Source organism: Rhinopithecus roxellana, chromosome 20, assembly GCF_007565055.1.
Source record: "Rhinopithecus roxellana isolate Shanxi Qingling chromosome 20, ASM756505v1, whole genome shotgun sequence".
NCBI classification, from domain to species: Eukaryota; Metazoa; Chordata; class Mammalia; order Primates; family Cercopithecidae; genus Rhinopithecus; species Rhinopithecus roxellana.
In genome coordinates, this window is record NC_044568.1 from 52,288,588 (window position 1) to 52,316,351 (window position 27,764).

General features: G+C 50.6%; 2 protein-coding genes across 7 annotated transcripts in view; one reads left to right on the plus strand and one right to left on the minus strand.

Annotated features, from left to right (window-relative positions):
- The first annotated feature begins 299 nt into the window (after positions 1-299).
- Positions 300-10,661, plus strand: GINS2 (GINS complex subunit 2). The gene is made up of 5 exons (XM_010355610.2): positions 300-477; positions 1,714-1,828; positions 6,638-6,737; positions 9,654-9,780; positions 9,985-10,661. The coding sequence occupies exons 1-5, from the start codon at positions 388-390 to the stop codon at positions 10,108-10,110; spliced, it is 558 nt and encodes a 185-aa protein (XP_010353912.1). The 5' UTR covers positions 300-387; the 3' UTR covers positions 10,111-10,661.
- A 4,290-nt stretch (positions 10,662-14,951) lies between these two features.
- GSE1 (Gse1 coiled-coil protein) overlaps positions 14,952-27,764 on the minus strand; it is a 314,913-nt gene continuing 302,100 nt past the window's right edge. For all 6 annotated transcript variants that reach the window (XM_010355618.2, XM_030924371.1, XM_010355616.2 and 3 more), the window contains 8 exons: positions 26,761-27,380; positions 25,423-25,535; positions 24,903-25,173; positions 23,390-23,503; positions 22,184-22,555; positions 20,516-20,800; positions 16,953-17,056; positions 14,952-15,894 (listed from right to left, as the gene is read on the minus strand). In XM_010355618.2, coding sequence (XP_010353920.2) covers positions 15,760-15,894; positions 16,953-17,056; positions 20,516-20,800; positions 22,184-22,555; positions 23,390-23,503; positions 24,903-25,173; positions 25,423-25,535; positions 26,761-27,380 — 2,014 coding nt within the window. In that variant the 3' untranslated portion in view covers positions 14,952-15,759. The remainder of the gene's footprint in view (positions 15,895-16,952; positions 17,057-20,515; positions 20,801-22,183; positions 22,556-23,389; positions 23,504-24,902; positions 25,174-25,422; positions 25,536-26,760; positions 27,381-27,764) is intronic.

Here is a 27,764-nt window from a genome sequence, read left to right on the forward strand (position 1 = left end):
GGGCTGTTTGCGGCGGGCGCCGGCGGGGAGGCAAAGGGACACCAGAGCCGCGGGAGGTCCCGACAGCGCCAGGTGCTCGCCCACGGGCAGGGCGGGGCGGGGCGGAGCGGGGTGGGGGCGGGGCCTGTCCGCGGGCCGGGGCGGGGCCGGCGCTCAGCCTCCCTTGGCCTTGCCAGTCCGCGGGCTCTTTGCGACCGCGGTCTCCGCCCCCGCCGCCCGCAGACAGCGCCTATAGGCTGTCTACCGCGTTCCTATAGGCTGGCGCAGGCCGTCTTCCGGCCGGGGCGGGCTCCCGCCGTGGCGGGAAAACGGCGGCCACGGCGCCTCCTCCGGGACGCTGAGGAACCCGAGGAGACCGTGAGGCTCTGGCCTGCCGCTCGCGCCGCCATGGACGCTGCCGAGGTCGAGTTCCTCGCCGAGAAGGAGCTGGTTACCATTATCCCCAACTTCAGTCTGGACAAGATCTACCTCATCGGGGTGAGGCCCGGGCCCGCCGTGGGGCGAAGGGCGGGCGCCGAGGGGAGGGGAGGCCGGGCTGGGCGCGTCCGGGGCTCCCGCGTGGCCTTCAGAGCCGGGGTCGCGGGCTCGCCCTGCTCCCGCATCTGCGGAGGCCACCACTCTGCGCTTGACTCGCCCACCGCAGTTCCCGCTTCTCGGATGAGGAAAGCGAGGCTGCTCTCGTTTGCCAGCGGCCCCGAACGCCTGGGTTTACAGGGCCTTTTTGGTTTGTTTTTTGGTTTTTGAGACGGTCTCGCTCTGTCGCCCAGGCTGGAGTGCAGTGGCGCGATCTCGGCTCACTGCAGCCTCCGCCTCCCGGGTTCAAGCGATTCCCCTGCCTCAGCCTCCCAAGTAGCTGGGACCACAGGCGCCGCCACCACGCCCGGCTAATTTTTGTATTTTTGGTAGAGACGGGTTTCACCATGTTTGGCCAGGCTGGTCTCGAACTCCTGACCTCATGAGCCACCCGCCTCGGTCTTCCAAAGTGCTGGGATGACAGGCGTGAGCCACTGCGCCCGTCTTGTTTATATGGTAGAGATGGGGCTGGCCTCGAACTCCTGGGCTCCCCCAGGCGATCCTCCCACCTCGGCCTTCCAAAGTGCTGGGATTATGGGTAAGAGTCGGCTTTACCTCTGTTTGTTTTTGTCTTTATTTTTGAGATGGAGTTTCGCTCTATCGCCCAGGCTGGAGTGCAGTGGCGCCATCTCGGCCCAGTGCAGCCTCCGCCTCCCGGGTTCAGGTGATTCTCCTGCCTCAGCCTCCTGAGTAGCTGGAATTGTCAGCCACCGCGCCCGCCTGGCTTTGCGTTTTTAGTATAAGGGAGGCACCTTGGCGCTGGGAGTCCTGGAGGAGGAGGGCAGGCTCAGTACCTGCCCAGACCCACCTCCCCGCACCCCAGGACCCCAACATTGGGGGTGTGAAACCTGTTCTGGAGTTGGAGGGTGCAGGCGGGAGAGGGAGCACCCCCGACCCACTCCGGGGGGATTTACATCCCCCTCCGTGGAAAGGCCGGAAGGACTGTGCTCCACGCTCGCAGGTGTCTCGGAGCCGCTTAGGAGGTGCTTTGTTCTGAGTCTGATAACAGTTGGGTTTTTATTATTTACATTTGGACTTCAGCCTCTGCAATGCCTTGCCTCTTATTTGATAGCAGTGACGCACAGTAATGCTTTTTTTGTTCTTTTTTAATCTTACGGGGAATTGTTTTACTTTTGTCAGGGGGACCTGGGGCCTTTTAACCCTGGTTTACCAGTGGAAGTGCCCCTGTGGCTGGCAATTAACCTGAAACAAAGACAGAAATGTCGCCTGCTCCCTCCAGAGTGGATGGACGTAGGTAAGGATGCAGTGGAGACTGGTTGATGAGTGGGTGGGGCTGGGCTTGGGATGATACCCTCTCCCAAGGGGTGGAGGCATGGATCCTCCTTCCTGACTAGGTCCTTGCTTCCTCTGTTCTGTTATCCACTGATCACCTGAAAGGAATACTTCCAGATTCACCTCAGCAGAGTCTGCTAACCAGAGTTACTAATGTCATGTTAGGTTTTGGTGTATGTGAAAATTGTAGTTGAGTTTTTGAGACGGGTCTGACTCCATCACCCAGGCTGGAGAGCAATGGTGCAATCTCGGCTCACTGCAGCCTTCACCTCCTGGGTTCAAGTGATCCTCCTGCCTCAGCCTCCCAAGTAGCTGGGACCACTGGTGTGTGCCACCACACCCTGCTAATTTTTGCGTTTTTGTAGAGATGGGGTCTTGCCATGTTGCCCAGGCTGGTCTCAAACTCCTGGGGTCAAGCGGTCTGGCCACCTTGGCAGATCTGGGATTACAGGTGTGAGCCACTGTGCCCAGCCTATATTTTAATGTAAGATATTTCAATTTGCTTTAAAATAAATATATGACCTTAAAGAAGCATTTGTTTTAAATTTTTAAAAGTTAAGTATAGATTAGCATGTTGAGAAGCAGTTACACAGAATGCATGAAAATAATATATCACAAAAGGGTCGAATATTACTCAGCTATAAAAAGGAATGGAATTCTGATACATGCTACTGCATGGATGAACCTGAAACATCTCAAACATCTTGCTGAATGAAAGAAACCAGGCACAAAAGACCACACACTGTATCACTCCATTTGTATCAACTGTCTAGAACAGGCAAATCAATAGAGACAATAGATTACTAGTTGCTTAAGTACGGGGGTCTTACTTTGGGTGATGGAGGGATTGTGGAGTTTCTTTTTGGCATGATGAAAATTGGGATTGATTGTGGTAATGGTTGCCCAAGTCTGAATATACTGAACACCATTGACTTGTACACTTTGTTTTTAATAGCCTGCAAGTGCTACTAAAACGTGTGTGGGGGTGTGTGTGTGTGTATATATATATATATATATTTATTTATTTATTTATTTTTTAGTGGAGGTGGGGTCTTGCTATGTTGCCCAGGCTGGTCTCAAACTCCTGGACTCAAGTGATCCTCTCAGAGTGCTTGTATTACAGATGTGAGTTGTTGCACCTGTCCAGAAGGCTTTTTTAGCAGAGAGACCCACCAGGCCTGGCTCCATTAGTGCAGCATCCTCTCCAGGCCCCTTGTTTAAAATCAGTCTCTGGCAATTTTGTTCCATCCAGACCTGAGGTGATACATGGCAAGGGCCTGTTTTATCGCAGGCTAGAGTCAGAAGGTGTGGAGAGTTCACCTTGAGCTTTTTGCCTGGGCTGCAGCCGTATTGTGGGAACAGTGAGGCACCAGTCTATAGACCCTACCCAATAGCCTGCTGCCTCCTGACTTCTGCACCACAGATAAGTCCTGCCTGTTCTGGGCCGGGCACGGTGACTCAACGCCTGTAATCCTAGCACTTTGGGAGGCTGAGATGGGCGGATCACCTGAGGTCAGGAGTTCAAGACCAGCCTGGCCAACATTGCAAAACCCCGTCTCTACTAAAAAATAGAAAAATTAGTTGGGCATGGTAGTGGGCGCCTGTAATTCCAGCTACTTGGGAGGCTGAGACAGGGACAATTGCTTGAACCCGGGAGGCGGAAGTTGTAGTGAGCCGAGATCGTGCCATTGCACTCCAGCCTGGGAGACACGGCGAGACTCCATCTCAGGAAGTAAAAAAAAAAAAAAAGGTTCTGCCTGTTCTGGGACTTCATTTAAATGGAATAATCTAGTATGTCATTTTTTTTGTTTATGACTTGTGTTATCTAACACTGTTTTTGAGATTTACCTGTTTATGTTCTTGACACTGGGACACAGAGCTCGGCTCCCAACCCCTTTCTCCACTATCTAAACTCATATCCACACTACCTCGTTAGTTCTTCCGTTGCTGGGTACTCTCCATACTATATATTTGTTCACCGATTCTTCTGTTGGTAGATATTTGGGATTCCCATTTTTGGCTTCTAAAAAACATTGAGAGACAGGATTTCTCTGTTGCCCAGGCTGGATTGCAGTGGTTATTCATAGGTGTGATTATAGTGCATTGCAGCCTCCAACTCCTGGGCTCAAGCGATCCTCCCGTCTCAGCCTCTAGTAGCTGGGACTACAGGTGTGTACTAATGTGTCCAGCTCATTTCTGGCTTTTGAGACAGAGTCTCGCTCTGATGTCCAGGCTGGAGTGCAGTGACTTGATCATGGCTCACTGCAGCCTCCACCTCCTGGGCTCAAGCGATCCTCCCACTTCTGCTTCTTGAGTAGCTGGGACTACAGGTGTATACCATCACACTCAGCTAATTTTTATTAGCTAAGTGTGAGCTAGTCTCACTTTGTTGCTCAGACTGGTTTTGATCTCCTGGGCTTCCACCTCGGTCTCCCAAAGTGCTGGGATTACAAGTGTGAGCCACTGTGCCTGGCTCATTGTGGCCATTAATAAGGCTTTAGTGAATATTCTTGTCCAAGTCTTTTCATGGACATGTTTTTTTCTCGGGTAAATAAACACCTAGAATGATGGACTTGCTGGATCTTAGGGATAATGCTTAACTTTGTAAGTAACGGCCACCTGGTTCTTCAAAGCAGCTGAGCCTTTATCCTACAAGAAATATGAGTTCCTATTGTTCCATGTCTTGGCCAAAAATTTTGATTGTATCTTTATTTGCTAGAAAGGTGGACCAGAGGTGTTTCATAAGCTGATTCAGATGTTAATGAAAGGATCACTCTTCTGTGTAGAGAAGGTCCGTGTGATAGGAGCAGAGCAGGGAATGAATCCAGGCAAGCACTGAGGGTGGCCTCTAGCTGATGGAGGTAGGAGATGTGGTGGGCGTCTAGGTGTGTTTTGAAGGAAGCAGCAGCAGGATTGGCTGAAGGACTGGCCATGGGGTGTGAGGGAGAAGAGTGAAAGCTGACAGCCAGGCTGTTGGCTGGAGGCCCAGAAGGAGAGGGAGTTGCTGTCTCCTGAGGTGGGAGGCTGCAGGAGCAGGCTGTGGGCTGCAGTGGGTATCAGGAGTTGGGGTTTGAACTGTTGTGCTTTCTGGATATCCAGAGGGAGGTTACGGCAGCAATGAGATTATTGAGTCAGGAGTTAGGGCTCAGGGGCTGATGGGAGTATAAATTTGGAGGTCTTTCTGAGCACGTGGGTGGTATTTGGATGAGGTGGTGTGGATATGAGTTTAGGTAGTGGAGAAAGAGGTTGCAAGCTGAGCTCTGTGTCCCAGTGTCGAGAGGTCAGGAGGAATTGCCAAGAGGCAAAAAGGGGAGCCTAGTGCGTTCAGAAGAAAGCTCAGAGGGGTGTCCGGGGAGGGCCTTCTTTTTAAGGCAGTATCTATTAGTGTGTTTGGGAGGATCAAGCAGGGAGGGGATAGTGATCATTCAAGAGCATGAGAGCTGCTGGAGTGCCTTCCTGTGCAGGTGAGAGGGTCCAGGACACCTGGAAGGCTGGTCCTCGAGTGCATAGGAGCTACGCAGGGAGTTTGGGGGATGGGGTGGCATGTGGGTCACACTCAGCTGAGTGTCAGGTGAGAGGTGCGTGTTGGGTTGAGGTGGTGCTGGTGGCAATGAAGAGAGGGAAGAGAGGGTGAGTAGACCAAGGAACTGGGCCAGGATTGTAGGACGGCACCAAGGGCCCTGGGGATGGGTGGTTGGCCCTTTACAGAGGGACCCTGCAGCGTAGCTGTGCTCCGTGCTTGTCCCTTAGCTACATTCCACAGTCCACACCCAGGACAGGTTTCTCTGCAGAGGGGGAGGGCTGAGGGAACTGGAGCATGTGTGAGAACAGTGCCGATGCTGGTGGAATTGGACACAGCTGTTTGATTCTAGACGCTGGGCTTTAACCCCTCTAGGATACCATGCCTCCTCCCGGCTGGGGTGGCTTAACCCTCCTAGGATATTTATCATGCCCAGACTAGGGTGGCTTAACCCCTATGATATTGTATCGCTCCTAGGCTGGGGTGGCTCAGACCCCTAGGATATTATATCACACCAAGACTAGGGTGGCTCTAGTTTTGTAAGTTGTCTTGCTCCCTTCTGAACAGGGCTTAGTATAAATAAATTTAAGTCACTGACTACTTTGATCACTTATTGCATCAAAGGTAAAATACTGACCAGGTATGGTGACTCACTCCTATAATCCCCAGCACTTTGAGAGGCTGAGGCAGGACGATCACTTGAGCTTAGGAGTTTGAGACCAGCCTGGGCAACATTGTGAGACCTCGTCTCTACAAAAAATAAAAAAATTAGCTAGTTATGGTGGCATGTGCCTGTGATCTCAGCTACTCCTTGGGAGGCTGAGGCAGGAGGATTGCTTGAGCCCGGGAGGTTGAAGCTGCAGTGAGCTGTGATGTTGCCACTGCACCCCAGCCTGGGCATGAGAGAGAGACTGTCTCAAAAAAAAAACAAAAAAAAACAGTAAAGTACTTTGCTGTTTCCCTAAAAAAGAAAAACAAAAACAAAAAACACAAACATCAAACTTTTGACTCGAACATTCTTTTTAGGAATATGTTCTGTAGGCCAAAGCAGTGACAAAAATTTACCTTTTGGAGAGAAAGTTTCAAGGAGGCCTCAGATCATCTAGTTAATGATACAAATGTTGTCCCAAAATATTTTTTCATGTATTTGCTAGTTGATGATGTATTTGCCAGATAATATAGGCACTAGGTAAATTTGGAAGGTTTAATAAATATCTATGATGGTAAAATGTATTAACTTTTAAATTTCAGAAAAGTTGGAGAAGATGAGAGATCATGAACGAAAGGAAGAAACTTTTACCCCAATGCCCAGCCCTTACTACATGGAACTTACCAAGCTCCTGTTAAATCAGTAAGTAGATCTCACCTCTTTGAGGCCACACCCAAGACTGGATGGACTCGCCATGCCCTTCCTCCAGCCCCCGCTTTTCCTCTCCGCTTCTCTGCTTCTTGCCTCGTAAGTGGCAGCACTGGCCACCCTGTTTCTCAGGTCAGTGACCAGAGGTCATCTGTGTACACATACCTGCCAGGTGTACTCTGTCTCTGTGTGTCTTTCTCTCTGTTCTTTCCCTTTCTCTCTCATTTTTCCTTTTCTCCACCCCCTGGTGAAGCCCTTGGCTCTTTTCTGCCTCACATCACTCGACATTGGACCCCAGTGTGAGCCACCCGCATCTCACAGAATCGGCAGTAGCCATTCTTTGCCACGTATGTGTTTTATTTAGCACAGCTTTACTCCCGTTTCTCCTTGTAGTAGGTGGATTTGAGGTTTTTTGTGTCTTTCGCAGGAAAGGCCAGAGGACTCACATTTGCCTCTGCCCTTGGTTTACAGGAAAGCCCATTTCCTGGCAAAATCATGCTGTAGTAACCCCGTAGCTTGTTTGCCTTCATCCATACTGGCTCCTCTCAGCTTCCCATTCGTTCTTCACATCACAGCCAGAGTGGCCTTTGAAAGGCAGAACTGCCATGTGACTCCCTGCTTAAAATCCTCAGTCTTCCCTCTAGTCTAAAGTCCTGAGCATGGTGTTCAAAGCAGTGTGCAGCCTGGTGCATCCTCCCCCTCCCTCTTTCACCCTCTCTTACAGCTCTTTCCTCTGCTTCTAGAGGGCTCAGGCTCACACTGGCCCCTGTCACTTCTTGAAGAATTCTGACTTTGCATATACTGTTCTCTGCCCTGTAAGTCCGTCCTTTCCCTGCTCGTGCTCACCTCCGCTGGTTAGTATAACATGTCTCTCCTGGGTTCAGCATACATGGTCTCTTGGCAGCTCTACACGTTGCTATGGCATTTGCCAGCAGTAATTTTCTTGTTTGTCTGGCTGTGCCATCACATGTACCCATTCTAAATGGGCAGGGACTGGGTCTCGTATGCATATGTCCCCAGCGAGATGCCTGGGGCTCATGTTTGTTGAGTGAAAGAGTGAAACTAGTAAAGAAGGCAGACAAGTGGATAATTTTGCTTGGGAGATACTTAGAATGTCATTTGTACAATGTCAAGCTTCTGAAGCCCCCTGGGCATCCTTTAACTGGGTTCACGAGCAGAACTAGAACAAACCATTGGGACACTAGTACTACTGCATGCTGCAGAGCAGCAGGAAGGCCTGGGGGCCCACCGAATGGCACTGCTGAATTTAAAGGAAGACTTGGGGACACAGCATGGGCTTGTGCTTAGGCTGATAGGAGGCTGCAGTCAGCCCATGAGTTTCATAAAAAGCCAAGAACCAGCAATGCACCAAGCAGTGGCGTTTGTCCCATAGGCCTGGTTCCTGGTGTGGGTGGGGGAGAGATGCGGGCCTGGGAGCCCATAGTGAATCTTCAGTGTGACCAATGCTTTTGACAGTCCATCAGAGCACAGTAAGGCCAAGTGGTGCCAGAGAGGGCTCAGAGAGGTTTGCTGGGAGGGCAGACTTGTAGGAGGTGGATGGTAGGAGAGAGGTCAGTGAGGCAGGAGGAGCTGATGTGCTCTGGCACACAGTGTGAAGGACCTGGTGTAGCCAGGCAAGCAGAGGTATTTGAGCATGTGTAGTACATTCGTGGGAGCAGGGGAGTGGAGGCATAGATTCTGCTGCAGTGACCAGCCCCTGGGAGGGGCATGTGGCCTCAGAGGGACCTGAGAGAGACTGCAGTGGTGGTGGGGACAGTAGCTGGAAGGGAGAGGATCTATAAACAGGCTAGGTAAGAATTTGGCATTAGCTAGGTGAGGGGGCCTATTCATGTTTTGTTTTTGAAGTTCAATATGTATGTAGTTTTTATCAAAAACCTTGTTTTATAATTCATTCGGTTAAGAGACTTAATTTTACATTTGTTCTGCAGTTCAGCTGATGAGGAGTTGGGGTCTGTTGTTCTTTAACCTGCTGTTCAGAGCACAAGATCTAAATGTTTGGGGGTTTATAAATAACACTCACCACGTAAATTTTGTACCAGTGATTTGCCTCTTACTAATCGGGAGTTATTTGTAGCATATGGAGAGAGAATGTCTAGCATAACCTGTAATGCGTAGCGACGAACAATATTTGCTTCTGCTTTTATCTTGTAGTTTTTCTTCCAAGGTTAGTTTAAAATATTTCACAAAGGGAGCCTCAACTTTGTGAAAGCCTTCCTTCAGCCCTTGCTGACTTTGAGCTTCTAGCCAGAATTTTGCTATGTGTAGGTGTGCTCGCTGTATACTGATTTGCAGTTTCTTCTGTGATTTTTGAAATTTGTTTTTGTCTTCTCTGAAGAGCAGGAGAGTCCCTTCCCTTCAGGGCTTTTATGAGGATAGGAATGCCAGGTAAAGTGCTGAGCCCAGTACCTGGCATGGAGCTGGTATTCTGCTTCTTTAGGCTGTGAGCCCTGGATTCCTGGTGGGGAATAGGGAGATCTGCTCAACACTCTGTAAATAAGGAGCAATAGAACTCGACCTTTGAGCCAGCCCTTGAAACCGATTCCTTGTAGATGGAGGTTATGCGGCACAGAACGCTGTTAGCCTGAGACAGAGGGTTCTGACTTAGAGCTGATTCTCTACTAATTTTCTTAGGTAAACAGAAGTCCTGTTCAGCAGCCTGCCATGGGATAGTTACTGTGAGCAAAAGAAACACCATGTGGATCACTGCCGAATGTCCTTGGCACCAAGCCTAACTGCTACACATCTTTACATCCTAAAGTTGAAAATAAAGCAAAACAGACTTGCTGAGTCTAGAATAGCCGGAGTATTTTGCCTGAAAAGAGCCACTCTATCCAGAATTGCCTCAGCTTATCGAGTGTTCCCTGACTGACTTACCCCTTGCTCCTTTAGTGCTTCAGACAACATCCCGAAGGCAGATGAAATCCGGACCCTGGTCAAGGATATGTGGGATACTCGTATAGCCAAACTCCGAGTGTCTGCTGACAGCTTTGTGAGACAGCAGGAGGCACACGCCAAGGTAGGTGCTGCCTTACCTGGGTGCTAGTGGCCTTGATGCTGCATAATTTCACATGGCCTCCTGTCTGCTGAGGCTATTACAGGCAGGCATTACTAGCTGTGCTTTTTAGAAAGTTCATTGGTTTCTTATTTTTATTCGGTAGAGTTTACCTTTTTCTCAAAATCAAAAACTCCTTGGCCAACTTGGTCTGTTTTCTTGTTTTAGCTGGATAACTTGACCTTGATGGAGATCAACACCAGCGGGACCTTCCTCACACAAGCGCTCAACCACATGTACAAACTCCGCACAAACCTCCAGCCTTCGGAGAGTACTCAGTCTCAGGACTTCTAGAGAAAGGCCTGGTGCAGGCGGCTTGCTGGGGGATGTGAGTGCTCAGGACGTGATGAGGTACTCGTGGTTCTGGAGCTCTAGAAACACTTTGAATGCATGAAAAACGTGTGATGGTGCAAGGAATGGATTCAGGACATTGTGGAGAAGCAACAAGTTTGTGATTAGTCCTTAAAACTTAGCTCCCTGGGACATTCTTCAATTCCACATCTGTTTCTAGAAACCAGCCTTTTTTTTTTTTTTTTTTCCCCCTCTTTTGAGAAAGAAAAAAGCTTTAGGCAAATAAGTTATTCTTCCTAGCAGAGCCACATGGGTCTCCTGCGTGGAATCTGTCACACTTGGACAAGTGTTCAGTGACTGGTAGGTGTAGATACAGCAGGAGTGGCCATGTGGCCCACAGCTTTTTTCTGCCTTCTTGATCCTGGTTTCTTGGGCTGAATTTGGACTCTCCCGGAGGTGGCTCACAGGGAAGGATGGCAGATGGTGCAGCTAACAATGCTGACCAGTGCTTTTCCTCTAAGCCCTGATGCACAATAAACATGGACCCAACCTAACTCTTGAGTCTTTAGGTTTTGTCCTGCGTAACTACCAAGTAAAAGGACTGAGCCTGTGGCTGAGATGACTCAGTAAACTAAACTGAGGCACACAGCAGTCAACTGGAAACTGCAGACCAACACCTGGGGTGTCTCGTTCTCTTGGCTACTTCTAGCTCAGGTTTAATGGGTTTCTTATCAAGAGGAGAGTCAGGAAAAAAACGAAACCAATGTATTGAGCACGAGTGACACTTAAGACAATGCTAGAAGAAAAGTCAGACTTTTAACGCTGCCCTGATGCATTTAAGGAAGGATTCTTTGTTGTAGGTAACAGTGGACTCGGGAAATTATTTTTTTCCTAAGAAAATTACTTAATTTGTAGCATTTTGGAATTGTTAGGTCCTTTACAGAAATTACATTACCTTGAGAGATGAAATGATTGAGCAGCATCATGCAATGGATAGAAGGTTCTGTAACCAGCTTTAAAAAAAACTTTAATTTTTGGCCAGGCACAGTGGCTCACGCCTGTAATCCCAGCACTCTGGGAGGCTGAGGCGGGTGGATCACGAGGTCAGGAGATTGAGACTATCCTGGCTAACATGGTGAAACCTCATCTCTATTAAAACACACACAAAAAAATTTGCCGGGTGTGGTGGCACGTGCCTATAGTCGCAGCTACTTGGGAGGCCGAGGCAGGAGAACGGCTTGAACCCGAGAGGCGGAGGTTGTAGTGAGCCAAGATTGCGCCACTGTACGAGAGCAAGACTCCATCTCAAACAAATTTTTAACTTTATTTTTAGACAGGGTCTTGTTCTGTCACCCAGGCTGCAGTAGAATGGGGTGATCATAGCTCACTGCAGCCTCCAAGTGCCGGGTTCACGCAATCCTCCCACCACAGCCTCCCAAAGCACTGGGGTTGCAAGCATGAGCTGCCATGCCTGGCCAGCCTATTTTTGGCTGGACACCAGTGGGCCAAAAGCAGTGGAGTGCTGTTTGGGGAGCTCTGAGAATGCACGTGTGACAGGCTGAACCTAAAAAGACCATTACCCAGCTTCGGCCCTCCAGTGTCTAGCGTGCTGTGCACTATTGCTCCATGTTGCTGCCCACGTGTCCCCGCCAGGCAGGTGTTGGGGGTTGTTTGGACACTGAAGGGTCAGACCTGGAAGACTGGGACCAAAAGATGAGATCTCCATAATTTAAGGTGCTGTTCAGAGTTGGTTCAGGTCCTAAGACTTGTTCTTTCATCTTACCCTTCCTCGGAATCCTGCTTTCATCTGGGGATCTTTTAGAATGAAACTACTTGTTATTGTGGAGGGCAAGCGGTCCTAATGCCCTCCTCTTAGAACCTGAACCAGTCGAGGCAGCTGCATCTGTCTACGTGTTTTACCTGTGGAGATGTATAGTTATGGAGCTTTTTTGGTTTGGCCTTGTTTTATTATATCATAAAAAAGATTTTCCTTTTAACATGATTTAGGAAGATTTTATTTTTTTGGATGTTGTCAGAAATTACAGCAATATATTCATAAATACCTAATTACTACATTCAACAAATAATATTACAATACAATTAATTCAAACAAGTACACTTAGAACAGGTTTAATTTCACAGCATCTAAACTGCCCCCAGAGTGACCGAGGCACCGGTGTTCATCCCTCCCACCTGTGTATGGGTTTACTGTTCTAGAATTAAGCACAGGGTACATACAGAATAACACCAATTAGCATGGTCTTCCTCAGGTCAAGGCAGAGTTAAGGAGTTTTTAGGTTAAGCACTGGATCGAAAAGTTGGGGACAGGCTACTGCAAGTAGTAAGAAAGTCAACAGCTTGGTTACTTGAAAGAGTAGAGAGATTGCTAAGTGACTAACACACACTTTAAAGAGGAACAGAATTGGTTTGTGCTGACCATCTCCATCTTGTGGTGGATCCCTGGAATTTTCTACACTCGTGTGAAACACGGCTCAGGGAAAGGGGGAGTGGAGTATCTGGTTTGAAATTCAGCTTAATTTTTGAGATTTGGCAGTATTATGAGCTACTTGAGGAAAATACCATTCTGCTACAAACTGCAGATTCCCTGTGTTCGAATCCTTCACTGCTGAAGGTGTGGGCTCCTTTTGGATGCTCTCTGAATACTCTTAATGGTGCAACCTATCAGAATGTTAGTCCCAATTCAGTGCTTTCTTTCTTTAAGATTAGAATGTAGACTAAAATGTGGAAAATCCTGTCTTGGTCACTTATCTGAGACAATTGATTAGGAACATATCTTATCGTCAGTCTGGCTCTGATTATATGAAACAAAGAAAAATAACTTGTTTCAATGAGGAACCAGATAATTTACTATTGGAAGGTATCCCTCTGTAGAGGACAGACGGCAGCTTCCTTCCAGGTAATGTAGGAAGATGGTTGAAGGACCGAGCCGAGGGCTTCACATACATTCTGACACACAGGTGGCATAATCGACTCCAGAGCGGATTTGACGTATTACTCAACGTGAAATAGCTGAACAAAAAACTTAAGAGATTGCATGTCAACTTTTAAGCCCAAATGAAAACAGATTTAGGTGCTACTGTGTTGAGAATCATCTGAAAGTAAGTTTTCAAAGTACGAAACTGATTGTTGGATGGGAAAACCATGATTGGGTACTGTGTCTTGGGTGGTGTGCTTTCATTTTTGAGAAACACTTCTTACCTTTTTCTTAGTTTATTCGTGTTGCCTCACTGGTTTGTATTCTGATTGTCGTATTTCTTGAGCAGGAGTACTCAAATCGCCACAAGTAGGTGGAAGGATGGGGAGACTGGGTGAGAAGCTCAAGGACCGGGCAGAAGTGGGGTTTCCACTCGCAGGGGAGAAGCCAACTATTGCTAGCACAGTGACACTGCTTCCACCCTGGGCAGACCCCTCATGGTGTACCACCTGTCCCCTGTGCTGTCACAGAAAATCCAACCAAGGGAGCACCCCTTGGATGGTAAGGGATGAGCTATGGAAGGGAGTGCCCCTTGGATGGTAAGGGATGAGCTATGTTTTTAAGTTATCGGATCTACTTTTCCCTTTTAGCCAAGGCCGTTACCAAAAGCATCCAGACATCTGGGATGGAGGAGGAGGCCTGAGAGCAGCAGTGCTAAGATGCGACTCTTAAGCCTTCAGACCAGAAACCTCAAGCAGGTTTTCAGTGGAGAAATCCAGTGAGATTTTTGCCCTGATCGTTTGTAGCCGACTCCCTCTGAACACCTGTGGGACATGCTGAGCTCCCAGTGTCTTTCGAGGGGAGGCTGCAGCACAGCCCCTCGAGTTCGCTTCCAGCCGCTTCTGTGGAGAGGAAGGCGCTTGTTGACTGCTGATAATACTGGCGGTACATTTGTCTGAGTTTGCTAATAACTGGAAGATTCTTGGCAGACGTACAAAGCAAACTGTGTGGGGGCAGATAAAGCGACACGATGCCAGCTGCCAGCAAGCTGTTCTGCGCAGCAAGAGCTAGAGCCAAGGGCTCTGCCGCTGGTCACAGCAGTGAGCAGCCAGCACACAGGTCAGGCAACCTGCCCTGAGCTCAGGCCTCCACCCCCCAGACCAGTGACTGGCAGCCCTGGCCTCTGGTGAGGGCCCTTGGGAGCAAGAGAGGCCTTCTTGATCTAAACACTGCCTCCACAAGCAGTAACTAGGGCAGGGAGGAAGACTTGCCCATTACTTTGCCTTGGTGTGATGAGTCCAGTTTCTGACCATTCCTGTGCTTATCACAGTAAGTTCAAAAAGGAGGGGTTCAGCTCAGACCTCGTGGCTTTCACAAAGCATTGCATTTAAATAAAGCCTCTGACGTTCCTATTCTGTACCTGCTCTCACACACTTTAGAATTCTATCACAGAAATCATTGACTTCCTGAAAGGTTTTTAAAAGCCCCCACCCATGTGTGCACATGATTGTCACACATAGGTTCTACGGACCTCCTCCCTTGATAGCAATGGGTAATATTTGCTATTAGCTTCTCCAGATGCTGGGGGCGGGGAGGGGGAGTGGAGGAGGTAAGCAGTAGCGCATGGCTTTCTACGGCAGCTTCTGGTGCAACTCAAACTAAAAATGAAGTGATCGCATAGGCGCCAGTGGTAAGCTCTTTTACTTTTCTTCTTCTTTAATTTTTAAAAACACTTCAATATTTTAATGTCCTGACCAGCAGCAGTACAAACACTAAAAGCAAGTTTTTTTTTTTTTTTGCCCAAAAAAAACAAAACCCCCAAACAGGAAAAACAAACAAAAATCCCCCAAACCACATATTAAAAATGGCAGGCTTTTTATAACAATAGTTAAAGTAATAAAAACATACAAAACTTTGTTTTTTTAATATATATACACAGTACAAGGCTGAAGCACCTTTGACTTTTCTCTCAAAATTTACGTCTGTATGAAAACCCCACCCACTGTAGCAACAATCTAGTGGGTGTGAAGCTGTGTATACACAGAGCTCTGTACATGCTCCCCACGGAGTAATAAAAAGGTACCTTCAGTTTGTGAATTGGTTTTATCTTTAGGTAAGAGCTTTTCCAGGGAAAAGCCTTTGGGTTGCTTTGTGTGCTCCTAGGACTTGCTGCTTTGAAGAAAATTTTGCAGGAAAGTAAATGAAACAAATAAGCCCTTTTTTACTTATAATGCACCCAACCTTTACAGCGTGAAGCAAGTTTCACTCCTGGGAGGAATGAGACTGGCCCCATCACTGCGGCAAAAGCAAACTGGGCTTGAGGCATAGTAACATGGCAACACAAGAAAGAACAGAACCGGTTTGATCCACTCATCTGCACAGGGGGCTGTCAATGATCACATTTTAGTGTTGCTAATGGAGCCTTCACGTTCAGATTAAGAAATAATGTGGGCGAGGAAGGACTAAAACCACCTTTAAAAAGAAAAAGTATGGGCAATCCTACATTGGTTGCTCGCTGAATGACAATGTTGATTCAATTGCATTGACGTCAAGGTGAGTTCATTCTTTTTTTCTGGAGCCTGGAATCCTTTGCTTCATGCATGGCACATTCTCATTTTGTAAGCTTCAAACCTCCCAGTGAAAAATATTAAATATTCAAGGTAATAAAATAGATAATATTTCTATACTATAGGTTCGGCCTAGTGCAAGGGAAACCGTCACCTGGGGTATCCCTTCAGGTAGCCCCTAGGCCAGTGCATTGCAGGCAAGGCAAGGCACTTTCGTAAGTGGTCCAGTTCTGCCTGGAGCCGCTCCCGTTCTGAGACCATCTTCTGTTTCTGGCTCCTCAACTCCTGGAGAGAGGGAAATTTGTGTCAAAACCAATGCATTTCCTCTGTAAGGACAAGCATGTGGTGTACAAACATGCTGGATGGAACGGCAAACCTACATTTGAAAATGTCCCGGCCGGGCGTGGTGGCTCAGGCCTGTAATCCCAGCACTTTAAAAGGTTGAGGCGGGCAAATCACCTGAGGTCGGGAGTTTGAGACCAGCCGGGCCAACATGGGGAAACCCCCATCTACTAAACAAAAAAATTAGCCAGGCGTGGTGTCATATGCCTATAATCCTAGCTACTCAGGAGGCTGAGGCAGGAGAATCACTTGAACCCAGAAGGCAGAGGTTGCGGTAAGCTGAGATGATGCCATTGCATTCCAGCTTGGATGACAATGAGACTTCACCTCAAAAATAAAGTCTCCTTTTCAGCCTGTGTTCTGTCCCTGGTTCTTCCAGAGTCTTAAGAATCAGCATCTGCTGCTGTCTTGGTTCAAACTCGGAGTTCTTGGAACCCCCAGATGTAAAAACTTTGGGAGTGATCTGAGACCTTCCCATCCCTGCCACAAGGATATCTGCTGGGCCAGTCCTGCTAGTGTGGCTGTGAGGTGGGTGAGATGGTTTCGGTCGCTTCAGCTTCCCTTCTCTAATAAAACCCTGCTGCTCTCCTTAGCAAATCACGGTAGGGGAGACCGGTACAGGCAGTAATTCATTCTGCAAACAGCATCCCTACCCTTCTAGGATCAATATTCTATGTTAACGATATTTCCTTCCTTAGCTAAATCCTAATCAACTAGTGTCTGAATTTTCCCCTTTAGGAGACAGTGGTCTTGCTCTGTCAACCAGGCTGGAGTGCAGTGGCATGATCAGAGCTCATTGCAGCCCTGAACTCCTGGGATCATATGATCTTCCTGCCTCAGCCTCCCAAAGTGCTGGGATTACAGGTGTGGGCCACTGCATGCAGTCCAAATTGTGACCTCTTAAGAGTACATTTTCTCTTTGTAACTTATCTTCATGGGTGCTTCTGAACCCAAACTCAAAAGGTTGCGTGTTTGAACGTTTCTGTCCCTTCCCAACTCACCGCCACGCTGTGGGAGAGCTGCTCTGCCGTCAGGCTGAGGCTGTAGTGCCGGGCCTCCAGTCGTCTGCATTGTGTCTGCAACACCTGCCGTTCCAGATTTTGCTCTGAAAAGACAAGAGATGGTAATGTATCTTCTGTGTGCAGGGGCCCCAATGTCTGGCGAATGCTCTCCTCTTCACACACTGCCCAGCAGAGCCCAAAACCTCTCTCCAGTGCAGCCAGCAAAGGCCTCTCCTGTGGGCCACAATGTTCCCAGCCCTTTGAATTGTACCAATAAATACATAAACATCACTAAATTAAGCCCAATACACAGGAATAAAGACAAAGGATCCAGGACTTAAAGGCAATTTGATACAGATTAGAAAGAAATTTGATGGCCTTCAAATGCATCTTTCAAAAACAAAATAGGCTTTCAGTTTAGGCTGCTGGAAAAAGGCCAGAGTAAACTTAAAGCACAGATTTAATTAATAAAATAAAGCCTCTGCTCTACCAAAAGATACCAGGCCTAGTTTTAATAGGAGGGTGACTTCAAATCTTTAAGGACAAATTCCTAGTTTCAGAGAATGAAAAACGGCAAGTGCTAACAATCTGGATAACAAAGTACAATAAAACTAGAGTCTAATACTAACGAACATACGTTAAAAATCCTAAAAGTACTAACGAATTTAAGGATGGAGCAACATCAAGAAAAAATTCAAAGGATGAAAAACTCCGGAAATGGGAACTTTCACTCTTTTTTTTTTTTTTTTTTTTTTTTTTGAGACGGAGTCTCGCTCTGTCACCCAGGCTGGAGTGCAGTGGCCAGATCTCAGCTCACTGCAAGCTCCGCCTCCCGGGTTCACGCCATTCTCCTGCCTCAGCCTCCCGAGTAGCTGGGACTACAGGCGCCGCCACCTCGCCCGGCTAGTTTTTTGTATTTTTAGTAGAGACGGGGTTTCACTGTGTTAGCCAGGATGGTCTCGGTGGCTCAAGCCTGTAATCCCCAGCACTTTGGGAGGCCGAGACGGGCGGATCACGAGGTTAGGAGATCGGGAACTTTCACTCTTTAATGGGATGCTTTAAAGTTGCACAGACAAGGGCCGCACCAGTGCCTCTCTTTGGCAGCACTGGAGTGACATGACAATCAGACAAATTCAAAAGGAAAGAACCAAACCTTGTATTTGCAGGTTTGATCATCTGTGATTCCTAAGAGCTAAGGAATAACCACAGGCAACGTAAAAAAAATCCAGCCGGGCGCGGTGGCTCACGCCTGTAATCCCAGCACTTTGGGAGGCCGAGGCAGGCGGATCACGAGGTCAGGAGATCGAGACCATCCTGGCCAACATGGTGAAACCCCATCTCTACTAAAAATACAAAAAAATTAGCCGGGCGAGGTGGCGGGCGCCTGTAGTCCCAGCTACTCGGGAGGCTGAGGCAGGAGAATGGCGTGAACCCGGGAGGCGGAGCTTGCAGTGAGAAGAGATCGCGCCACTGCACTCCAGCCTGGGCGACAGAGCAAGACTCTGTCTCCAAAAAAAAAAAAAAAATCCAAAGACCCCCAAAATCTGTGATACCTGAAACTAAATCTAGTCAAAACTTCATGTACAAAAATGATATAATAGTTTTGTACCATATTCATGGACAAGGATGCTAACTAACCACATCTGTAAATTCAATGCAACTGAAAATCTAACAGGACTCTCTTTGGGGGTGAATATAATGTGATCCTAAAATCCTTGGGGGAAAGCCATGGGCTAAAAACAGCTGAGCAGTAGCTGAGAAGAGGGGGGTCAGCGCAGGTCATGACTAACAGGCAAAGCCAGGCCCAGCAGGTGTGGGAGTGAGGCAGGGAAGACGGCGCCCCACACATTGCCAGGACAACTGGTTGGGTGGGAAAAATGCAGTTAAGATTTCTGCCTTACTCCATACACACAAACGAATCCTACGCGGAACAAGAAAAAGCCAAACTCATAGAAGAAAATACAGAAGAAAATACAGAAGAATAGCCTTAAAGCCTTGGGATATGGAAAGAATTCCCAATACCACACCAAAAAACCCACAAAACCAGAAAAGATGGAAATATTTCATCTAGGAGAGTTTAAAAATAACTGTGTATTGTTTCTGCATATATACGAGTGCACTTAAAGAATAGTAACATGTAGTGGGGAGTGGTGGGCAATAAACTCAAAGACTCCACGGGAGGAGGAAAGGAAGTGAAATACAGGATTTGATGCCCTGGTTGTAGCTACATGGGCATTTGTTTTTAGTTTGGAGAATACTTTTCCAGACCAAGTTCTGCCAGGAGAAAAAAGGAAAAAAAAAAATTTTTTTTTAGACGGAGTCTCGCTCTGTTATCCAGGCTGGAGTGCAGTGGCGTGATCTCGGCTCACTGCAAGCTCCGCCTCCCAGGTTCACGCCATTCCCCTGCCTCAGCCTCTCAAACAGTTGGGACTATGGGCACCCGCTACCACGCCTGGCTAATTTTATGTATTTTTAGTAGAGACGGGGTTTCACTGTGTTAGCCAGCATGGTCTCAATCTCTTGACCTCGTGATCTGCCAGCCCCAGCCTCCCAAAGTGCTGGGATTACAGGCGTGAGCCACCGCGCCCGGCCAGAAAAATCTACTTTTCTAAGTATTGGAAGTGGTTGACATTCATAATCAAGTCTTTGTATTTGGTGGTATTTATAACACTGTCACACGTGATAATCAAGAGTCCTCTAGGACATGTTAAATCAATTGCAGGTGGCTGTGGCCTGGCCCAGCTTTTGTCAAAGCACATACCCAGCAGTGCCCGTGCAGTAAGGATGGTGAGTGCAAAATGAAGGCTGGGTACCTCTGCTGTTCCCCAAAGGGGCCTTCGCAATATCCTAGAGAAACTGAGGAACAGAGGCAGGAGGTGGTGTGCAGTATATAGGAGCATCAAATGCTGCAGCGCCCAGCTTCATGGCCCCACTCCCTGGCAGGGGAGTTGTGGCCTGAATCCGCCTGGTGCTGTGGCTTCCCAGGAGGGTTGGCGTGCACATTCCCAGGTGGGATCAAAACATCCTGGGTATTCTGAGAGGCGGCGAGCCTTTGACTAAGCCTTTGCCAGAAGCCCATCTTTAAGGTGCTTGGCTAAAGTAAAGGTAGCTGAAAACATGACGCACCCATTGGCCACAGAGCAATCCTTGCAGTGTGGGGAGCCTGTCACCGGGCTAGAGGCATGCTGAAGCAGTGACCAGGCCTAGCTGCGAGGGCTCAGCAAATCAACTAGGTCATCTCCCAGGACCCTTACACGAAACAGGCTGACATCAGCACTGATGCAGGCCCAGAGAGCAGGGCCCACATGAAGAATGGCAGGTGCCACCAGAGCTGGCATCGTGGTACTTGGATGCCCTAGTAAGACTGGCTTCAGGTTCCAGCATGGGACATCACCACTACCAGAAGCCGGAGGGAACTTCCCTTCCAGTATTCGTATCTACTGTGCCCCAGGACGGAGGAATAGTCCCCAGGCTGGCAGAGGTCTGCATGAACTCACCACTCAGATTCCTTTCCAAAGGTACTTTCCTGACCCCCTCCCCGCTCTTCCCCAGCACCCCCATACCTTCTATGTGTTCCTGGTAAGCTTCAAAAATGGCCTCAATCCCTTGCCACTTGCGTCTTGGGGCTTCCTCATCATCTTCTCCATCTTCATCCTCCTCTTCTTCCTCCTCTTCCGAGTCCCGGTCCATCTCCTGGGTTGGGGGCCCCTTCCTCACAGTGGGGGGCTCCTGCTGCCCATTGTGCTGGGGTGGAGGGGCGCGGCTGGAGGACTGCAGCTCGGGAATGTTGTAGTGGACAGACGTGTCAACCTTGTGGTTCTGCTCTGCGGACAGCACAGCCATGCTCCCTGTGGAGGGGACAGGGCTTGTGTCAGTGTGTTGGGGAAAGGGACACAGGGTGCTGTCTCAGAAGGGAGCTGTGCCCTGCCTTTGGTGCAGAGTCAGCATGACTGCAGGGCTCCAGGGGCCAGTATGACACTGTGTAAAAAGGAGGGATCTAGCCCAAGACCTCTGGGCCACAGACCCAGCGTGAGAAAGTCTGAGACAGCTAGGAGACACCACAGCCCTGAGCGCTAGTTGATTCTGGTACATGGACCATTTTTGCTGAAATTCATCTCTGAGACTCCATTTTTTGTTTTGGTTGCCCCGGTCCTCTGGGTAGCAGGCTAGAGAGAAATGGCCCAATCTCAGCTCACTGCAACCTCCCCTCCCAGGTTCAAGCAATTCTTCTGCCTCAGCCTCCAGAGTGGCTGGGATTACACGCATGTGCTATCATGCCTGGCTAATTTTTGCATTTTTAGTAGAAATGGGATTTCGCCATGTTGGCCCATGCTGGTTTTGAACTCCTGACCTCAGGTGATCCGCCCACCTTGGCCCCCCAAAGTGCTGGAATTACAGGTGTGAGCCACCGTGCCCGGCGCTGCCTCCATCTCTTTGAGCTTGGTCTATAGTTGGCCCTCAGCAGACACCAGCCCGTCCTCTCACAAGGCATGGGTGTGTCGGTCCCTAGGCATAATGGGGCTCTGCCCTCTCCCAGGAGTCAGCCTCATTGTGCCCTGTTTCAAGAGGGCGTGCCCCCTCTCATGGCATGGCCCGGTGGGTGACATCCTCAAGGGCACACCTGGCTTCCCGTGTGGATGGCAGCCCCTGGTGGGGCCTGAGACCAGCCCAGTCAGTACAGTGACTTGGCTCAAAATGGTACAGCTGTTTTGTGGAATTCCACCCCACCCACAAATATTTCTAATCTGAAGCTGGCTGAATCCAAAGACAAGGAACCCACGGATCCAGAGGGCTGGCAGTGACATCTTTAGATACCACGTCTACCCTGAGGACTGGCGGCCATCTGCATCTCTGTCTTGAAAAACATGATTCTTTCAAATGAATGCAGGTAAAAATCCACTCAAGTGCTCTTCCCTGCCTTTGGGGAATCTTTTTTAATCTCTACAAAAACCAGTGCCTGCTGGTGTTCACTCCTTTACCTCTTACCGATCGATGAGTCCCTGCTCACAGCACAGCATCAGCGCTGGTGCCTACAATGCTTTCCCCTACGAGTTCGGGTTTTAGAGCTTGGAGTAAAACAAACATGGTTTTGGCATAATAATGAAATTATTTTCTTCTGGTGATTGGAGTTTATAAAAACTTGTGCCCATGGCTGAACGGCTGTGGCGCTCAGGGCTTCAGCCAGCCTCAACCATTGCCGAGAGCTGAGCGGGGACTGGCAGCCTCATTACCTTTATGCTTCTGCAGGGCCTTCTGGGTGGACTGCAGCACTGACTCGTGGAACTGATGTGCAAACTCTTCTGCCACAAAGGGCTCCCACGGCTTGCTCTTCCCATTGGTGCTGTGGGACAGCGGCACAGGAATGTCCTTGGATGCAGCGCCCCGGATGTAGTGAAGCATGCTCAGGCTCTTCTTGCCTCCAGGGGCCTCGCTCAGCCTGGCCTTCTCCCCGCTGGCAGGAGCTAGCTCCTGGACTCTCGACAGCTCCTGGGGCCGAACCTGTTCCAGCTTTCCAGGCTCCGTGGCCTTTGGGACGTCAGACAAGGAAGCAGCAACACCCACCGGCTTCTCCACATCCAGAGAGGCTTGCTGACTGGCTGGTTCTTTTAGAGACAGAAAGTGAAGGAAAATGTTAAGAAATGCAAGTTAACAGGCTGAGTGTCCAGCACGCAGATCCTGGTCTCTAGAGCTTATACTTAAAGACCTAGTGCAAAGAACCAAGACCCGGGGAACATTGAAATAACCGCCACACACATGGCTATTCTCTGAAGACGGCAGGCTGTTTAGTGGCAAGTCCATCCTTTGAAAGATGTCCCAAGAAGAAACAGATCCACAGGAAGAAGGAAGTCCCCCAGCCGAGGGGATGGTAGGGAGGTGTTCAGTCCAACCGGACACGAGTGTGAGGAGCCGAGAACCGGGATGAACTGTCAAGATTCCCTGTGACATCTGACAGGGCAGAGGTCAGCCAGAGATGTAAGAGGAGGAAAGGTGTGGCAGCAGGTGCCAGCGGGGCCCAGAGGGCAGAGTGAGGAAGACAAAGATTCAGGAAGAGAGCCAGGGCGGCCAGGCTAGTGGCAGGACCAGGCTGCGGGCACCAAGGCTGGAGCATGCCCTCCCTCCTGGGATGGTACCACTGGATTGGCCTTCATGTGAGCCTCTGTGCCATAACTGAAGGACAACGGTTACTATGACCACAGTGACCACCACATAGAGCGCCACAGAAGCCAGACCCTCCCCTCAACTCAGAGCCTGTCTTCCAACTGACGTTCCGTCCCAATGACTGCCACAACTGTGCAAGAATGGTGCGCTTGTAAGAATGGAAGAAGACGGTCTGCAGGAGGCCACATTCAGTGATGAGGACCTCAAGTGGATGCCTGAGCCTGGGCAGCCCATGGGATGGTCCTGGGTGGTGGCAGGTTGGGCTATCCTTCCCTTACCACTCAGGGAGACGGCAGGACTGTCCCTCGGAGAGTTTGTCAAGGAGTCGGCCACTGCTGCTGACAGTGCCTTCTGCTTCATGGCACGGAGCATTTCAACAAGTCTCTCTTTGTCTATGAGAAAAGCAGCCTGAGATTAACGAGCCAGTTGCGTCATGTTTTGGAGAGGACAGCAGGATTCTAGCCGAGCCTTGATGGGCAGGTAAAGCACTAAAGCCGGAAAAGCCAAAAGCAGGTGCGATGGGGCAGGCCCAGTTTTAAGGAAGTAAGCATCCTAAAGCGAGCCCAGATTGCTCTTGGCATCACTACACAATGTCTCAGACGTGCTCCAAAGACCGCTGTCTGTGCGGCGGTTACACCTCTGTGAATCACCGTGCCCACGGACCTCGGAGGTGACGTGTGAGGATGTATTCTTATTTCAAGTCAGAAAAGGGGGCCCCAACACAAAGAAATGCCCCAAAGGCCCAGGCCTGGCCTCTGAGGCAGAGTGCCTTCTCCTCACCCACTCCTACCATTACTGCCACTTCCTGAAAAGGAAAGATGACCCCATGATGTTCCACGCAGCGGGTTCCTGGTGTCACCCGGCCCTTCTTGACTGTGAAACTCAAGGGCTGCATCGCCCTTCATTTTTTCCCTCCAAAAATTCAGCCAGGTAAAAAGATGCTTTGTATCTAGGGAATGGGGCTGGCATTCAACACATCACTAGCCCGTTACGAGAAAGGGAAAACTACTGACTGGTTAAAAGCAGAGAGGAAATGGCTACACCCTGATCAACACCCTGAAGCTGTTCAAGGTCCAAGAAGTAACTGCTTTTCTTCAACTTTCTCCCAGAGAGGAGGCCAGAGGTCCATGAGGACTTGGAGGCACGCATAAGGTCAGGGCCAGGAACGTCAACATCTGGGCACCAAGCCGGCCTGCACTGCAGGCCAAGGAAGCCAAAACCCTGAGCAGGTGTTGTGGCTGCATTGTTTCTTGTGCTGTATGGATTGTAGCCCAGAGGGTCTGTCTCAACATGGCCCTATGTGGCCAGACTGAACTGGAAGCATCTTTCAAGGCAAGCCATCGGCTCAGTGTGTGCTGCCCCGCTTGGCAGCCCTTTCCCAGGCCTCCAGCCACCAGGACACAACACCTAGCAGACCACCTAAGCAGTCCAGCAAGAGGAAGTCTGCAGCAGACGAACCAGGAACACCTGGTACCTCGCCTCATGCCTGGTGCAGTCACTGGAGCACTCGGCTCAAAGAGCGCCTTCTCGGGCGCTGGGAGATAGATGAGTAACAAGGGTAGTCCTCAGCTCAAGATGGTGGGGCTCTCAGAGCAAAGCCTGCCAGGTAAGGCTGCTGTGGAGGGCTTGTAAGAACAGAGAGGCTGTTCCTGGGAGCCGGGAGGAGTAAAGGGGCAGCCTCAGGCTGAGCGATCCCAGATCCTGCCTGGAGTCCACTGGCCCCACCTGCTGCTTCAGACACCCACTTCCACCCCAGTGAGCCCCCACCTTCCTACCCAGGCGAGGCCTTACCTTTCCTCTTCTCGGCGCTGATGTGGGTCAGGTTGAAGATGGTCAGGAACTTCTTCTTTTCTTCGAAGTTGGGACTGTTGTTCATCTCGTCAGGGCTGTAGCGGGTGGACAGCGCCAGTCTTGGTGAAGGCGTCTGCCGCTTGCTCTGAATTGTTGGGGGCGATGGGCTTCTCTCTCTCAACATCCGCCGCCGCTTCCTCCGCTTCTGGGCCACCAATTCCTCCTTCTGCTGTTGGGTGGTCAAGCCAAAAAGTTGCAAAAACTCTAGCTTCTAGATTGGGAAAGAAAACAAATGAGTTTGAAGCCACTGGCAGTGGTATGCTTTCACTGTCCCGGGGTCCCCTCCTGGGGTCCTCGAAGTGTGTGCCATGGCTGGCTGCCCGGCGGCAGAGGAGCTTGCTGGGGCGAAACCGCCAGGACTTCTGGAGGAACCTGGCAACAGTGGGGTGGACTGCGGGGTGTGGACGCTAGGACCGAGAGCCCAGCCCAGAGCATGTCCGTGGGGAGGAGAGCCCAGTACCTCGGAGGACGTGTCCAGTTTGAGGGGCGGCTGCTCGGCCACGCAGCGGAGGTGGGCCCTGACCTCCTCCTCATCGCTCTCATCATAAGAGTCATCGAGGTCATAGTAGTACCCTGATGGAGAAATGGTTGTACTGAACCGGACAAAGAGCCTGCATCTGTCCAGTGGACATGCCCGCAGGGGCTCATGTGTGCAGACCACCTATCAGGCCAGGCCTGTTGGCACCTGAGCACCCTGAAGGCCAGTTCCTTTCAACCGAGGTGGAAACCACCATTAACCCGGTCCTGGGGCTTTGCAGGACCGCAGGCATGAGGCTTCCCTGGGGTCCATGGCTCCCAGGGGCCTCCAAGTGGCTGGGTGGTCCCCTGGGCTGATAAGACCTCCCTCCTCCCCCTGGCAGGGAACCACTCATCATACAGGCCTGGGGCTGTGTCCACAGCAACACAGGACTGCTTGTGCACACGCACTCCCCCATGCTGTGGCCATCTGAGTCCATCCCCTGGGAGGGGACAGGCACACACAGGCCTGAGCTCTCGAAGGCACAGAGAACAATAGCAGAGCCCCTTGCCCAGGGGCACTGGGGTGTTTCCCTCCTCCTTTACAAAGTGAGCAGGGGATAGAAACTCGGCTGGGCCCTCCATCCAGCCTAGACCAACAACCAGGAAGACTGCCTGTGCCCCAGCTTCTAGTGAAGAGAAGGCTGAGCTCAGCACTGGACGGGACCCGAATGTTCAGAGTCAGGAATGAAACTGGGCTGGAGCCCCTGCTCCCCTCCTCACACCCAGGCCTGCTCAGTTGCTCTTCCTGGCTCTCTGGAGAACTCAGGGAGCTGCTGGCTGAGGACTCCCTGCCCCAAGCAGAAACAGGAATGAAGTGCCTGACCTCCTACGCTGACCCAGGACAGTGCCAGCTGCTGCCTCCTCACCCCTTGGCCCACCTGCTGCAGCTGGTGACAGCAGCCCCATATGTGGAGGCCCCGCTGGGCCAGGGCTGGCTCTCCTGTTATGCTGCACTATTAATATTTAAAATTATCTTATTAACCTTCAGCTCATCACTTATTCATCGTGCTTGTCTGTGGAACTGTCTTTACAGGTGGGCTTTGATTTGGCTTTTCGGGACAATTTGCATCGAGGCAGGACAAGCACGGGGATTAGGGTCTGCCTCCCCTACAAGGGTGTCATGTTGCTACACAGAAGCCAGTGCACTTGCCACCTGGGGCCTGGGACTACCCCAGGCAGAAAGCAGGAGTGGACGGAGGGGCAGGTGGCTGGCGTGCAGGCTCCCCGTCCCCACTGTGCAGCTCTCCCTGAGCAGGTCGGGGTCTGTGGGGAGGCAGACCTTTCTCCTGGGCCTCCCGCCGCCTGCGCTCCTCCAGGTCCAGCTTGCTGACCAGCCTCCGGCGCTGCTGCAGGAACTCATCATAGATGTAGGCGGGGTCGGGGGCCCGTGGCGCTGGGGGCCGGTAGGGCGAGCCAGGCTTCAGGGGTCCGCTGAGCTCCCCGAAGGTGGCCGCCTGTGGAAGGGAGGCCCGCTGCTGGCCGAGGATGGTCTGGGTGGACTTCTCGAGCTCAGCCAGGAAGGGCCCAGGCCCGGGCGGGAAGGGCTGGTGCTCCAGGCTCCCTCCCTCTCGTGGTGGCGGCGGAGGTGGTTGGTACTTGTCCAGGGGGGCAGGCTCACGCTTCCGTGGCCCCTCCTCTGCTTTCTCCGGGCAGAAGACCCGCTCCACCTTCACCAGTGGCACGGCTGCCTGGCGGCTGGGCTCAAATGCAGCTGGATGGCTGTGCACAGAGTGGCTCTCGGCCCGCCGCGTCTCCAAGGTGTTGTCCATCAGGGACACGGGGTTCCAGAGGGCCGTGGGTGCAGCATGGAGCTGGGGCTTGGGTGAAATCAGAGGTGGTGGCCCCCCAAAGTGCTGTGGAGGGTCGCGGCCACCTGGCTCGTGACGGTTTGGTCCTGGCCTAGGGAGTGAAATGAGCCCGTCAGTCAGGGAGACAAGACCCTTCAGCCACCCACAGGCTTCCCCGGCTGCCTGCCGCTCCTAAGATGACCCGGATGGCACAGCCCCTTACAGAGCCAGTGCCAGCGGGGCTGCAGGGAGGGGGCACATGCTCCACCCCAAGGATCATGGTTTCTGTCCTTCATTTCTTTTTTTTTTTTTTTTCAAGATATAAAGACTTGGCCGGGTGCAGTGGCTCATGCTGTAATCCCAGCACTTTGGGAGGCCAAGGTGGGTGGATCACAAAGTCAGCAGTTCGAGACCAGCCTGGCCAACATTGGTGAAACCCCCCGTCTCTACTAAAAATAGAAAAACTAGCCGGGCATGATGGCGGGTGCCTGTAATC